The following is a 16,493-nucleotide window of genomic DNA, read 5'->3' as shown; positions in this document are numbered from 1 at the left end:
GCTCAGGTGACCAGAAAGACTGTGCCCCTGGGCCCCACGGGACACCTACTACTTAAGACCAATATACTAAGACTGGGAGACATAGCAACCCGATATAATACATAGAAACAAACACAGGGAGGCAGCCAAAATGGGGGGAAAAAAGAAACATGTCCCAAATAAAAGAAAAGAACAAAGCTCCAGAAAAATAACTAAACAAAATGGAGACAAGCATCTACCAGATGCAGAATTCCAAACACTGGTTATAAAGATGCTCAGTGATCTCAATGAGAACTTCACTAAAGAGATAAGAAGCATAAAAATGGAGACAGAAACCATTAACAGGAACCATTCAGAAATGAAGAATACAATAATTGAAATAAAGACTACATTAGAGAGAATCAACAGTAGATTAGAGGAAACAGAAAATTCAACTGGCGATTTAGAAGATGAGGTAGCAGAAAACCCCAATCAGAACAGCAAAAATGAAATAATAATTTAAAAAAAAGAATGAGGATAGTTTAAGGAGCCTATGGGGGAACATCCAATGCACCATTTACATCATAGGGGTACCAGAAGGAGAGAGAATAAGGAATTGAAAACCTGTTTGAAGATATAATGATGGAAAACTTCCCTAACCTTGTGAAGGAAATAGATATACAAGCCCAAGAAGCACAAAGAGTTCCAAACAAGATAAACTTGAGAAGCCTACACCAAGACACATTATAATGAAAATGCCAAAGGTTAAATACAAAGAGAGAATCTTAAAAGCAGCAACAGAAAAGCAGTTTGTTATCTACAAGGGAGCTCCCATAAAACTGTCAGCTGATTTCTGAACAGAAACTTTGCAGGCCAGAAGGGATTGGCAGAAAATATTCAAAGTGATGAAAATCCAGGACCAACAACCAAGATTACTCAAAAACTATTGGGTGGAATTGAAGGACAGATAAAGAGCTTCCCAGGCAAGAAAAAGCTAAAGGAATTCATCACCACCGTTATTGCAAGGAATGTTAGAGGGACTTCTTGAAGAGGAAGGAGAAAGAGATAAAAAATATGAACAATAAAATGGCAAAAACTACATGTCTATCAACAATTACTTTAAATATAAATGGATTAAATGCTCCCATCAAAATATATAGGACATAGGGTGGTTGAAAGGATAAGAAAGCAAGACCCTTACATATGCTGCCTGCAACAGACTCACTTCACACACAAAAATCTTCTCCCATTCCGAAATACATAAGGAACTCATGAAACTCAACAATAAAAACATAAACAACACAATTGAAAAATGGGCAGAGGACCTGAATAGACATGTCTCCAAAGAGGACATAAAAATAGCTTAGAGACATATGAAAAATGCTCAACATCACTAATCATCAGAAAAATGCAAATAAAAACCACAACGAGATATCACCTCACACCAGTTAGAATGGCTGTCATCAACAAGACAAATAATAACAAATGTTGGAGAAGCTACAGAGAAAAAGCAACCCTCATACAGTGTTGGTGGGAATGTAGATTGGTGCAGCCGCTATGGAAGGCAGTGTGGAGGTTCCTCAAAAAATTAAGAGTAGAATTACCATCTGACCCAGCAATCCCTCTCCTTGGTATCTACCAAAAAACTCTGAACACATTTATCCATAAAGATATATGTGCTCCGATGTTCATTGTAGCTTTATTTACAGTGGTAAGACATGGGAACAACCAGTGTCCCTCAATAGATGATTGGATAAAGAAGATGTATATACACACAATGGAATACTATTCTGGCATAAGAAAAGATGAAATAATGCCATTTGCAACGACATGGATGATGTTGACATTATTATGCTAAGCTTTGTAAATCAGACGGAAAAAGTTGAGAACCATATGATTTCACTGATATGTGGTATATAAATCTGAAAACAACAAAACAGCAAAGGAACAAGACAAAGAAATGAATAAACAAAAACTTAGACACAGACAATAGTTTAGTGGTTACCAGAGGGTAAGGGGGGAAGAGGTGGCAGATGAGAGTAAAAAAAGGATCAAATATATGGTGATGGAAGGAGAACTTACTCTGGGTGGTGAACACACAATGTGATATATAAATGATGTGGAATTGCACACCTGAAGCCTATAAACTTTAGTAACAATTGTCACCCCAATAAACTTTAATTTAAAAAAAAAAATAGAAGAAAGAAAGGTACACACAGACTGAAAGTAAAGGGATGATAAAAGATATTTCATGAAAATGGAGCTAAAAACAAAAAGCTAGAGTAGCAATCTTATACCAGACAAAATAGACTTTAAAATAAAGGCTATAGCAAGAGACAAAGGAGGTCCCAGTAATCCCACTTCTGGGTTTTTATCTGAAGAAACCCAAAAAAGCTACTTCGAAGGATGTATGCATCCATATGTTCCTTGCAGCATTATTTACAATAACCAACATATGGAAGCAACCTGGGTGTCTATCAATGGATGAATGGATAAAGAAGAGGTGGTACATATATACAAAGGACTATTACTCAGCCATAATAAAGAATGAAATCTTGCCATCTGCAGCAACATGGATACCCTTAGAGGGTATTATGCTGAGTTGAGTAAGTCAGACAGAGAAAGACAAATGCCATATGATTTCACTTATATATGGATTCTAAAGAACAAGATCAATGGACAAAACAGAAATCAACTCATAGATACAGAGAACATTTTGATCGTTGCTAGATGGGAGTGGAATGGGGGTGGGTGAAAAAAAGGGAAGGGATTAAGAAGTACAAATTAGTAGTTACAAATTAGTCATGGAGATGTAGGGTATAGAGTAAGGAATATGTGTAGTCAATAATATTGTAATAACTGTGTGGTGTCAGATGGGTACTAGATTTATCACTGTGATCACCTCGTAAGTTATGTAACTGCCCAATCACTATGTTGTACACCTGAAACTATTATAATATTGTATGACAACTGTGATTGAAAAAGTAAAAAAAAAATATTAAGAAACAAACACATGAATTAACTATTATTAAATACCTAAAATTCCTTTTCTTAAAAATGTAGATAAAGCACCTTTTTATTTTGCAAGTTCTTTAGAAGAAAACTTACCAGAGAGCCCTGTGGGTACCCATATGTATGCTGTTTAGCTTACTGTAATTACCTGTAATGTAACTTTTATCATACTTTGTTCAAGATTACTTGACTATAAGCTCCTTGAGAACATGCCCACATATTGTCTTCAGCACCTTTATATTTGTCTTCAATAAATGCCAATGAATGAACCAGTGAGTGGATGATTGAATCACGGTGCTTTCTTTCAGCTCCATCTTCAAAGGCTCTGCTGTTTGTGTGTATAGCATGGCTGACATCAGAGCAGTTTTTAATGGCCCATATGCTCATAAGGAAAGTGCAGACCACCGCTGGGTGCAGTATGATGGAAGAATCCCTTATCCCCGACCTGGCACAGTAAGTATCCAACTTATGAATTAAATGATTTTCTCAAGCCTATTTTCTCTTCCTAAATCTATTATAATAAACTATGCAACTCCCCACAGTAACATGTACTGTGGTTTTTAAAATAACTATTATTTATTTACAGTGATGTATTAGCCTTCCCATCCTTTAGTGGAGTGCCATATTTTTCTTTTGAGTAAGAATGTTAAATGCTACAGGACACAATGGACTCTATCGAATGTGAACACAATGCTGATAATATAGTGCTTATCCTGAAAAAGTCTACAGAATCATCGAAATGATTTAGTATATAGAATGATACATATTTTAGGTTAGATGGAAATGCCAAAGTATTTATTTATTATTGAGTATTTTTTCCTCACATACAGCACTATATGTAACTAGATTTCCCAACTTCTGCTTTATTTATTTATTTATTTATTTATTTAAAAGATTTTATTGGGGAAGGGGAACAGGACTTTATTGGGGAACAGTGTGTACTTCCAGGATTTTTTCCAAGTCAAGTTGTTGTCCTTTCAGTCTTAGTTGTGGAGGATGCTGTTCAGCTTCAAGTTGTTGTCCTTTCAGTCTTAGTTGTGGAGGGCGCAGCTCAGCTCCAGGTCCAGTTGCCATTGCTAGTTGCAGGGGGCGCAGCCCACCATCCCTTGTGGGAGTCGAACCGGCAACTTTGTGGTTGAGAGGATGCGCTCCCACCAACTGAGCCATCCGGGAGTTCAGCGACAGCTCAGTTCAAGGTGCCATGTTCAATCTTAGTTGCAGGGGGCGCAGCCCACCATCCCTTGCGGGACTCAAGGAGTTGAACTGGCAAACTTATGGTTGAGAGCCAACTGGCCCATGTGGGAATTGAACCAGCAGCCTTCGGCATTAGGAGCATGGAGCTCCAATTGCCTGAACCACTGGGCCGGCCCCCACAACTTACGCTTTAAAAAGACTACATCAGTTATAAAGTTTCCTTTCTTGTTATGCATTTGTCTTTTCTTTGTTATGTTGTACTTTGGAATAATATGAGTATTTTAGATTGGGAAAAGATCTAGAGAATCCCGTGTCCAAAATTTCATTTAAATAGTATAAATCGTATTTAAAGCACAGATGAAACAAGTAAGAAATGTTTTCTAGTGTTTATGCATCTGTTTTTAAAAAAAACAAAACAAAACTTTGCAGTTTAAAATCCATATGTGCATTATAAATAGAAGGCTTCTGTTTTGTTGATGTGATTAAAACCCTTTTAAGTTATTTAAATATTTTAGGATTGGTTATTGAACCAATATTATTTTGAACAAATTGAATATTACAAATTGAAGTAATATAAAGGAAAAATGCCTTTTTTAAAATTTAGGATTCACTATGAATATTTCTACCAAGAAATCTAAAATGATCATTAAAATCTCTGAGAAAAATTGACTTAACTTGTCTAATTCTACTAAGTTTTGTCTTTTTATATTTTTGGTCTTAAAGGGGATACAGGTGATAAGCAGGCTTTCTGAATTCTCTTTTCATCTTCCTGTTATACAACCTAATCAAATTTGGGAAGCACACTTTATAGCCATGTCTATTTCCCCTTCATTATCCCTCAATATAAATATGTTTCAGGGATGTTTCTGGACTGATATGAAGATAATCACAACTTTTGTGGCAATAATTTTTTTTTGGCAAATATCATGATTTTTAGGATTCACTTTTTTATTTTTGTTTGAATGTCAAAGCTGTACTTGGTTGTTTCATTTTTATACTTTAACAGTAACATAGGGTGTAGGTATTCTTAGGGTGTGCAGGTACTCTTCTAAAAGTTTCACAAACCTTAATTTTCATATGACTCTGTGAAGCAAGTGGTATTATTATTAATGCCATTTTGCAGGTGAGGAATCTGAGGCACCGATAGGTGACGTGACCTGCCCAGTGTCACAAAACTAGTGAGTGGTGCAGTTGAATTGTAAACCCAGACACACTCAGGTGGCAGAGTCCAAGCTCTTGGTCCTTGTACTATGATACTTTATTACAACTTTTGATGTTAAAGTATATTTATTTTCCCCTTCCATGGAAGGTCTTTTACCGAGTATACATTACACACACACACAGATATAATGATTATATCATATATATTTGGGGGAGTGGTTGAGGAGGATGGCGAAAATTCAGAGGGAACTCTAGCTGGGGTTAAGTATCATAGACTATCACATTTTGAACTGTTTCTACATAAATTTGTTTTAAAAAATCAACACTGTGACCATGCAGGCCATTTAAAAAGTATTTTCAATTATCTGGATGTTACAGAAGAAAGAATTTGAGACAAACCATCCACATTAATTGCAGAAAATAACTTGCATACATACACACCGCAGTTGATTATTTTACTGCTAGGAAATTTGAATTAATTTCCAAAATGGTCATGTGCTGAGGCATCCGGATTGCATTACATTCTAGTTATAGTGTCGGTTAGAGGTGCTGTAAAGGTAGTGGTTGTCACCACTCCCCTGCTCTTGCCTGAAAGAGCTGTGAATGCTATGTGAAGCTTAAAGACTATGCACATGTAACGTGGCTCTCCTCAAACGTACACAACCACTTCTATAAAATGTCCATAGGTGATCTTCCCTTCCCAAATAGTAAACACATATGTCAGTGAGGAGGGCTTTTTTATCAATGAGAAAATAAGTACCACATTATGGTAAACAGACCAGTCTTTTGCTGTCGAAATACAATTTACATTGTAGATATTTTTTCTAAGAGTTCAACATTATCTAGGAAGTAGGCTGTATCCACACTACCAAAGAAATACTTAACATTAAAAAAAAAAAAAGTAACAATTTAGAAAAGGAAAAATATTATCAGGCATAAGAAAGGGCCATTTAACAGAGTTATGCCTTATCTTTAATAAACATCTATATTTCTCATCTAATTCCTATGCTTTTTAAAAATGTGTAAATATATTTGCATCTGAAGCTGAGCTTTGAGAATAATGCCTTATAAATAATCTTTTATCCATAGCCCATTCTCAGGCCACTATTGGTAGTGGAGACAGAAAAATAAAGTCTCCCTCAGGAAGACTCCAGTAGAACACTCTCTTTGATCAGGTAGATTATGTCCTTTTTATAGAATTTGGATTAAAAAAAAAATCCTAGTTACTGTCAAAAGTTTTATATATATATATACATATATATATATATATATATACACATATATATATATATATATACATATATATTGCTTTATATATATATTGCTTTTTATATGTATTGCTTTATATATATATTGCTTTATAATATGTATATTGCTTTATATATATATATGCATGTATATATATATATATATATATATATATATATATATATATATGTATTGCTTTATAGTTTTGGTTAATTCTTTCTTGTTGTTCTGAACTAAACTCAGATTATGTTAGCTAGTTTTACATGGGGAGTAACCATATAAGCCTGTCTAAATAATTTATTTATGTAAAACAAAAGATACTGAGGTATTTTAAAACTACTTTTTATTGGCTAACCTTTCTAATTGGTTCTGTGTAAGAATAATGATGACCAGTCCTCCTGAAAGCTTTGTAGGCAGTATCTAGCCTAGAAAGCTATAGTATCCAGAGGATATTAATTATTTCTAAGTCACTAGTTACTTTTATATTCTCTTTGAAATTACTATGACCAAATTTGAAAATGTCTAAAATCATAAATAAATGTGTAACTTTTTTGCTTCACTACTTTAGTTCTTTTTTAATATTTACTTTTTATTCGCATACAATTCAATTAGTCATATTTTCCACATCACATTTTATATTTGGAGGGCTGATATTGAAGTTAGGAACATCGTATATTTGATGTGAAAATCTGTTACACAAATGTGCTTTTTATAAACTAACTTTACCATTTTAAATAACTCTGTGTTCATAAAATCATTGAAATTATATTTCCCAGTGCATCAAGTAACTGCACTTGTAAAATTTGAGAATCTAAACCAGAATGGATGTTAGAGACCTCCCAATTCACCCTCCATTTATAGGAGTAAACTGAGGCCCAGAATAATTAAATAACTTTCCAAACATTATATTGCCAATCACAGCAGAATGAAGAGGAATGTTGGAGTTTTCTGACCAGTCTTCTCTCCTTCATTCTTTAATATTCTCTAACATGCACCTGTTCCCTAAATTAACCTGACTGATATACTGCCTAATGCTCTATCTAAAATTAACTGCATTTATTTTTACAAAATCTCCTACATTCTCTTTTAAGTGTATTTTTTTTAAAGCAGCCTAAGTTCAGTAATTTTTGTTTAAGTGAAGCTATGAGTCTTCTTATTTTCTACAAACTTCCAGTTCAGAAATTTTAGTCAAAAGCCATTATTGAACGCGTGTCATGATCCAGACACAGTGGTAAAGCCTTATATGTTATGTCAGTACATCCTTACAACATAATAATGTAGATATTTTATGGAAAAAAAACAGCCCAGTGAGCGTATGCTTATGCTCCTGGTCTCATAGCTTGTCAAGTGGTGAGACTGGAACTAAATTTAGACCTACTTAACTGCAAATCAGATGCTGTTAACCTCCGTGTCTTTCTCCCTTCAAAGTAAAAAAAAGCAAACAATGGAACTGAACCTGACATTGTTTCCCCAGTGATCGATCTGTTCTCTGCACGAATAATAACGAAGAAGCTTTGAAGCCTTATTGCACTTATCATTCCTTTTTCTTGTAATTCCAGGTAACACATTGTACTTTAATAAAAGCATTGCCGAATAACTGGCTTTCTATGAAATGTAAGAATCTTTACTGAAAGCCACTTTACACTCAGGTTAAAAAGCTTAAGTGGATTCTTTTAAAAACCACCTTTGCTTTTACATTTTCTGCATTCATACTGCTCTGAAGGCTGAGTTTAGGTTCTTCCAGGAGTGCCTTTTGTTGACGTTACCAGTCAGACAAATAAACACTTTAGTGCACCATAGCTACTTTAATTTTTATTTTAGTTTTGACATAATTATGTACTTCCTGTGACCAATCAAACCTATACTCCTAGACTTACAATGATATTACCACCCTGTAATGTTAATAAGTCTGGAAACTCAAGGATGCACTAGGATACCTTTCCAGAATTCCATTACTTCAAGGAATTTTTCTGCCCTCTGCTGTCCAAATAGCATGTCTGAACAAACTACATTTTGTTCAGATAGACTTTTACATCATACTGAACTGAGAGTCTTGGTAATAAGAAATTCCAAGTGAAATGAAATACAGCAGAATCCACCATACACTGAGTGGTAGAGGTCAGATATGGAAACCAAACTGACTTCAGGCCAAAACTGACAAGCTGCTAGGAAAAAAGATCTGGGGAAGATTTTTAAAGGCAGGAGATTTTATTTTTTATATTTGATGTATTATAAAAGATTTACTCTGTAATTTCATTCTATTGATAAATAATTTTTAGGATTTGTGCATAAATAAAAATATTAATGATTCAGTTTTTAAAGCATTCTCTTATCAAAAAAATGAGAAGAAATACTTTTTAAAAAATTTTTGTTGTGGTAGCATTTAACATGAGCTCTAACATCTTTACAGACTTTTTTTAACTGCACAATACAGTATTGTCATCTATGGGAATAATGTACACTAGCTCTCTAGAACTTGTTATCTTGTGTAACTGAAATTTTATACCTATTGATTAGTAACTTTCTGTTTTCTACTCCTCCCAGACTCTAGCAATAATCACAAATCTCTTCTTTACCTCCATGAGTTTGACTACTTTAGATACCTCATATAAGTGGGATCATACTGTAATTGTTTCTTGTGACTAACTTATTTCACTTAGCATATAGTGTCTTCCAGGTCCATCTATGATGTCACATATTACACAATTTCCTGCCTTTTCAAGGCTGTATAATATTCCATTGTATGCATATACCACTTTCTTTTTTATCCAGTCTTCCATTGATGGACATTTAGACTGATTCCACATTCAATATGAAGGTTCCCCGAAAGACTAGAACTAGAACTACCATATGGTCAATCAATCCACTTCTGGGTGTTTATCCAAAAGAATTAAAATCAGGATCTGGAAGAGAGATTAGCACTCCCATGTCCATTGCAGCACTATTCACAATAGCCAAAATGTAGAAAGTACCTGTTTTTGAAGTTCATTTATTCAGAAATATATCTTTTGCTACTCTTGAATCATTTTGCCAGTGTTGCATATATTATATATATATATATATATATACACATATATAATTTCTAAACCTCTAATTTTGTAAAGATAGCAATTTATTTTTAAATTCCACACCCCCCCCCCAAATAGTTACTGGTTTTACTGTTAAACAAACTTTAATTTTAAAGGTCAAAACTTGCATATGAATTTCCCAACTAAGGGTCCATTTTTGGTAGGAAACAAAATGAGACATTTAGAAGAATTGTTTTTTAATTTTATACCTTGATTTAATTGACTTTACTTTGTGTACTTTGGTGGATGATAGATTGTAATTTCACTAATAGCTTACACACCAAAACCTTATTTTAGTGAGAAACAAAGAAGGAAAATCAGTATATCCTATAAAAACTTTAGTGAGAATTGTTAAATCTCAAATAGTCCATAGAAGGGTCTGCAATTGTATTTAAGGAATTCAGATCTTTAGAAAATTTTAAAGTCCTTTTTTGTAATTCATATTCATATATTAATCAATTAGCTGTTTGATTTAACCAGCCCACTGCAAAAGCAATCTTAAGTGATTTTTCAACTACCACTAAATGTAAAATAATGCGATAGCTTCCTCTCTGTAAGAAGCCCTACCATGCACAACTCACGCGGGTTTTTCTCTAGAGAGACTCAAAGGTAAACCAAAACAGTTTCCTTCCTTTACACTAGGGCCCTTTTAGTCCCTTTGCTATAGGATAAAATCTGAGATACAGTTCACATGCCATAAAATTTACCTTTTTCAGATGTACAACTTAGTGTTTTTTCAGTATATTCACAATGTGCAACTATCATCACTATCATTCTAGAACATTTCCATCACCCCGAAAAGAAACTCTATACTTATTAGTAGTCATTCCCCATTTCCCTGTCCTCCCAGCTGCTGAAAACCACTAATATTTCTTCTGTGTCTATGGATTTGCCTATTCTGGACATTTCAAATAAACAATCATATATATATAACATCTTCCAAACTCAGGATGTGGATGTATGATAGTCCTTATTTATTTCCCACAAGACTTTCTTTTTTTTAATTGGACTTTCTAACATAGTAAAAGACATTGAGAAATTGCAAAATTCTTTTGATTCCAGGTCCACTGGAAAGTTCATCATACTAAATATGCTACTGTGGACCTTCTCTGGGTCCTGGCATAATTTTTCTAGAAAGACATTTTTTTACTTTAACATATCAAGCCATCACGGTCTTAACTGAGAGTGGTTTATTATTTTGCTTCAACAAAGCAAACCATGGAAGGATTGCGTCACAGAATAATGATGTTTAATGTCAGCAACTTGATCTACCTAGCAGACTGGATATCTGTAATGATGCTTAACCTAAAACTGGAATGATTGCTGAGAAATTCCAACTTTCATCTTGGAAAGAGCAGGCATTTGAGATGACCATGTAATCCACAAGTTCCAAAAGTTTTTAGGGAACCCGTTTTATCTTCTTGGTCTACCTAAAATAGTTGGCTTTTGAGCTGATGATTCTCAGAATTTTATGTCTTCATTAATCTCCTAAATTAGATCTGGTTTGTAAAGTAGTCCGGCCCCATTAAATAAGAATTTTCTAGACTATATTGTAGATAAGAGGTGCTTTGAGGTTGATTTACAAACATAGGTGTACCTGCCCTAAAATAAATATGTCATTTAAAAATAGTATCCTAAACTTGCTTTTCATTTGTACATGTTAGACTGATAGTCTTACCAAAGGGGACTGAAAAATAATGGAAGAATTTCCTCACAGTGTCTCATGCTAATCTTCTCATTTATGCAACTGAGGAATATGACTAACATTTTTGTTGTTGTTATTTGTTTTCTTTTATTCTGTTTTAAGTAAGGCTTTCCTAATTAATTTAAAATCTGAGAAAAACTTCTCAGAAATCTCATTTTATGCATCACTGGTTCATATACAAATTCCCCTCATATACAAATTCACAGTTTTATTTTCTCCTCAACATTTGTTGGCTTCCACTTATTGGATAACAAACTATTACTTTGTGACTGCTTCTCCAAATTACTGAGTGTATCTTTAATTCTATTCATTTTAGGTTTCTCATTCTAGAAGGGAGAAGCAGAGGCAGAACTAGATTCCGGGCCTCTAGATTCCAAATTCCTAAAACTAATTCTACCGAAGAGGGTATATGACAAAACTTTAGTTTCCCTTTAACTTTATATATAGGTTGTGTTTCTCTGAAATGATGAGAGATATCTGATTTCTAACATAAATCAATATTTCCCACTGGCTTTTAGCTTTCTTTTCCATAGGGCCAACGTTCACTCTTAAAATGAGTTTCTCCAAATCCCACGCTGCTTATTTTGTTCAATAATGTTTTCCTTTTTTTAGTACAGAAATTCCCTCTAAGAGAAATGGAAACTTTAAAAAAGAGAGAAAAAAATTTACCTCTGTGTTTGTACCCCCAGCCTTTCTATCTCTGATATTGAATATGAGTTCTTTCCTTGCCCACAGTTGTAAACTGACTCTTAGATGAATAAGCAGGGGGATAGGATGGCACTTATTAAATTTGCATTTTTTTACTTTATAAATAAAAATCGGACTTTCTTTGCATAGTTAGTTTATTTTTCCCAGTTTGCTAGAAATGAAAGCCTGGTTCAGTCTTTCCTTGTGCCAATTCTTCCCTCACGTTAGTCATTTTTCTGATTTGTTTAAAAGGAAACTGCAACCTGTAGAGAATAGCCTAAAGCAGCAGGGGAAGAAAACTTTTAACAGCTGTCTGGTGCTGGGCCAAGGGGCAAAGTTCTCCCATTGGATAAAATCCATTTTTCTCCTCTTATCCACCCTTCCCACTGCAGTAGTAAAGTCTGCATACAAACACGTAGATTTGTCAAGCATAACATGATCACACCTAGACAGCCATGGCCGCCAGCCATGGGAGATAGGCCCTGGACCAGGGCTTGTTGCTATAGGGCTTACCCTTTCATCTCAGGGTTTGTCTCGGCAGGTCTCATTTCTCTTCTGCTCTTGTGCTGGTATTATTTCCATCAAGATAATGACATTTAAAATTTTTGGTAACTGTTCTCTTTCTCTCCCCCCTCAAATTTTAAACCATCTTAGAGTTTCTCAAAACAGGTGGAACACAGATAAGTTCCTTGATTTATTTCCAACAGTCATAGGAGCTAAATTCATGGAAGTTAGGCAAATGTTAGAAAGCTGGAGGCAGAAATAAATAGCCATCTACAGTACATTCAGGTGGACTGTTATTTTGTAGAAATTAAAAGTACAGCCATGCGGAGAAAAATTCACTAGATTTTTCATACCAGGGATATAATATAGCTGCAATAGGAAAATTTTGTAGGATTTTTATTTAATTAAAGTATATTAGGTTGACAATGGTTGGTAAAGTTACATAGGTTTCAAGAGTACAATTCTATAATATATCGTCTATATATTATATTGTGTTCTCACCACCCAGAGTCAGTTCTCCTTCCATCACCATATAGTTGATCCCCTTTACCGTCATCTACCACCCTCTCCCCCCTTATCCTCTGGTAACCACTAAACTATTGTCTGTGTCCATCAGTTTTTGTTTCTTTTTTTTGTTAGTCTTGTTCCTTTGTTGCTTTCAGTTTTATATACCACATATCAGTGAAAGCATATGGTTCTCGACTTTTCCTGTCTGACTTATTTTGCTTAGCATAATAATCTCAAGATCCATCCATGTTGTCACAAATGACACTATTTCATCTTTTCTTATGACAGAGTAGTAGTCCATTGTATATATATACTACATCTTATTTATCCAATCATCTATCGAAGGACACTTTGGTTGTTTCCATGTCTTGGCCACGGTAAATAAAGCTGCAGTGAACATCAGAGAACATAGATCTTTACAGATAAATGTTCTCAGATTTTTTTGGTAGATACCCAGGAGAGAGATTGCTGGTTCATATGGTAATTCTATTCTTAATTTTTTGAGGAACCTCCACACTGCCTTCCATAGAGGCTGCACCAGTCTGCATTACCACCAACAGTGTATGAGGGTTCCTTTTTCTCCACGGCCTTTGCAACACTTGTTATTATTTGTCTTTTGATGATAATCATTCTAACTGGTGTGAGTGATACCTGAAAATCACAATGCAATATCACTTCTAGGATTTTTTTTGAAGGAAAATAATTGAATATCATCACTAGCTTTAGATGGAGCATTTTCCCACACTTTCTCTTTTCTCCTTTATGGAATTTTTCTTTCCTATTTCACTCTTACCTGCATGCATTGCTTGGCATTTCACGTTATTTTTAGATCTGTGTGCTACATAGCTATATGATATCAAAGGAAAATTCCTCTGGTTTTTAATGTACTACAATAACACTATTTGATTCAAATGGTACTATCTTAAACCACAGGGAGTAATTCTACCAAATCACTTTCATTTGTGAAAGCATAGAGGCCTGATCCTGAGAGATCATGCACGGCAACCTAGAGGAAAAAGATCCTATGCAAACACGGGAAGCATGCCATGAGGAAAAGCTGCCATAAGAAAACAGACATATTCAAAGATTATTTTATAATAGTCAATAGAAACCAGGTTTTCCTTCTTTTTCTTATTAGATTTTATCATACTTAAACCTTTTTTGTCAGTAGCGAGCAATGAGGGAAATGGTCGTATCTGTTTCTTTGCTAACTGTTCCTATCTTCATTCATCTATACTTTCTCACATTAAAATTTCGAATTATTTGAAAATTCGATACCATAACCTGTGGCTTGAATGTCATGATATTATTTCTTTTGAAATTTTGGCTACTGCATAACTGCAGCTGCAAAGTCAAAAGAGATTTTTTTTCCCCTTAAGTTGGAGGGCTGTTTCAAAAATGTAATGCCGGCAAAATCCTGCTTTTGCTTTGATTTTAATGATAGACCAACCAGATTGTACCACAGGCATTATAAGCTGTAAACCCACTATGAATCGCCTTTGACTGAGCCTCAAACATGCAGCCTGTAATTGGGCAAGAGCTTTGAATCATTTGAGCTCCATATCCATTTTGAGTCACAGCTTAATCTATTTAATATAGGGTTCCTTCCATTATAGAGTTGACAGATTCCACTTGACTGAAGCCTAAGTGCTAGAAACAATGACTAAAGACACAGACTTAGATCTTTATCCCAATATCCAGTTAAGAGTATGCTAATTACCAAATGGCTAATATTCTAGGTCATTTCTAACCTCTTTAGTGCAGACCTGGGACAAATGAATAGATGTCAAGAAAAGATCCATTTCTTAAGACCAGACATGCAAGATTTGGGGGAAAGATAAAGATATTTTCAAATTAAAGTAATTTAGAAAACCATTAACAGATTTTTATTTTATACAACTTTTTTGATATTTCTTCTGATTTAGTCAGTCATTGTGCATGTATTGGTATAAAATTGGGTCAGGGTCACATACTGTGACTTTAAAGATACCGTAGTATCTTTAGTTCCCTGAGAATGACCCTCTTTGAGTGCGTTGACTAAGAAGTACGGTATGTTTTGGAGTCTTCACTGGATTCTAAATACGGCCTAGTCAGAATTGTTCAGTTCAGTGGAGATTATTTCCAACTTGTTTAAAAACTGAAATATGGAAAACAGCACTTTCTTACAGACTTTCCTCAGTGTTACTCATTTCCTTCTCTATGCCTGCATCATGTTGCCCAAGTTTTCCATTCCAAAAGAATGTAATTAGCCCATTAAGGACTCAAATGTGACAACAGAATTATTCTGCCGTAACTTCCTAAATTCCAGTATGTTGAAATCATAAAACATATTTAGGATATACGAGTGAAGATATGTACTAAAAAAGTCATAAAATAACTCTGTTCATATGCTTTGGATAAAGTCATCAAATTCATTTAATTTGTACTAATATGAGTTTTTTACTTTGTCCACCAGGGGGCAGGGTATGTTAACTATTGAATTAGAGGACAGTAAAAGGCACACGAGGTGTTTTTAAACAAAAGTGAGAAAGTTTCACAGATCTTTTAGGGGAAGAGCTGTTGAATGGTTTACAATATAATTTTCACATCAACTATAATTATGGTTTTAATTTAAAACTGAAATCTTAAAAGAAATAGAAAATAATAGTTTCTCATATATTCCCATCTTTATAGATTACTTTCTTCATAATTATTTCAACTCAAATGTCATGAATCTTTGCAGTAAACAATAATCTTCATAAGAAATGAACTTCTGTAGAAACTTTAGATAATAGGGACACATAGATATAATTTAGGATATTTTTGATAGTGAAAACTGGGTTCAAATATACCTGAGGAAAATTGCACTTATTTACAAGTACATGTGATTGCATATTGATCCTGCTGACCATTCCTTTAATATTATCAATGATAAGCCTTAACAACAACTTTACTAGAAGTAAGTGTAAATTTCTAAGTGCATGAATAATACTCCTCTCATTTCTTTTCAGTGTCCAAGCAAAACCTATGACCCCCTGATCAAATCAACCCGAGATTTTCCAGATGAGGTCATCAGTTTCATCAGGAGGCACCCTGTGATGTATAAATCAGTATATCCAGTTGCGGGAGGACCAACATTCAAGCGAATCAATGTCGATTACAGACTGACACAGATTGTCGTGGATCATGTTGTCGCAGAAGATGGCCAGTATGATGTAATGTTTCTTGGGACAGGTACCTAGAACTGGATTATGCTTTCTTTCAAAGGCATTTTTTATGATTAGACAAATAAGACAAAAATATTTATTGTCAAAACAACATAAGTAATTATTAGCTAATGTCTAGTCAGTAAGTTTTTGTTGTTGTGTTCAAATGTCTCAATCTTTATAGGAAAACAACCCTTCACCCCTTTCCACACACACACACACACACCTGACTCTTTTTCTCATTCGTTGTTTTTTGGGGTTTTA

General features: G+C 34.4%; 1 protein-coding gene across 1 annotated transcript in view; it reads left to right on the top strand.

Moving 5' to 3' along the window:
* SEMA3D (semaphorin 3D) overlaps positions 1 to 16,493 on the top strand; it is a 198,248-nt gene that overhangs the window by 160,083 nt on the left and 21,672 nt on the right. The window contains exons 11-12 of the mRNA XM_019753571.2: positions 3,279 to 3,423; positions 16,035 to 16,257. Of these exons, the coding sequence (XP_019609130.1) occupies positions 3,279 to 3,423; positions 16,035 to 16,257 (368 nt within the window). The remainder of the gene's footprint in view (positions 1 to 3,278; positions 3,424 to 16,034; positions 16,258 to 16,493) is intronic.

This window comes from Rhinolophus sinicus, linkage group LG09 (genome assembly GCF_036562045.2).
Source record: "Rhinolophus sinicus isolate RSC01 linkage group LG09, ASM3656204v1, whole genome shotgun sequence".
Taxonomy (NCBI): domain Eukaryota; kingdom Metazoa; phylum Chordata; class Mammalia; order Chiroptera; family Rhinolophidae; genus Rhinolophus; species Rhinolophus sinicus.
The sequence above is the reverse complement of the archived record's forward strand: the minus strand, read 5'-3'. Positions and strand labels throughout refer to the sequence as shown.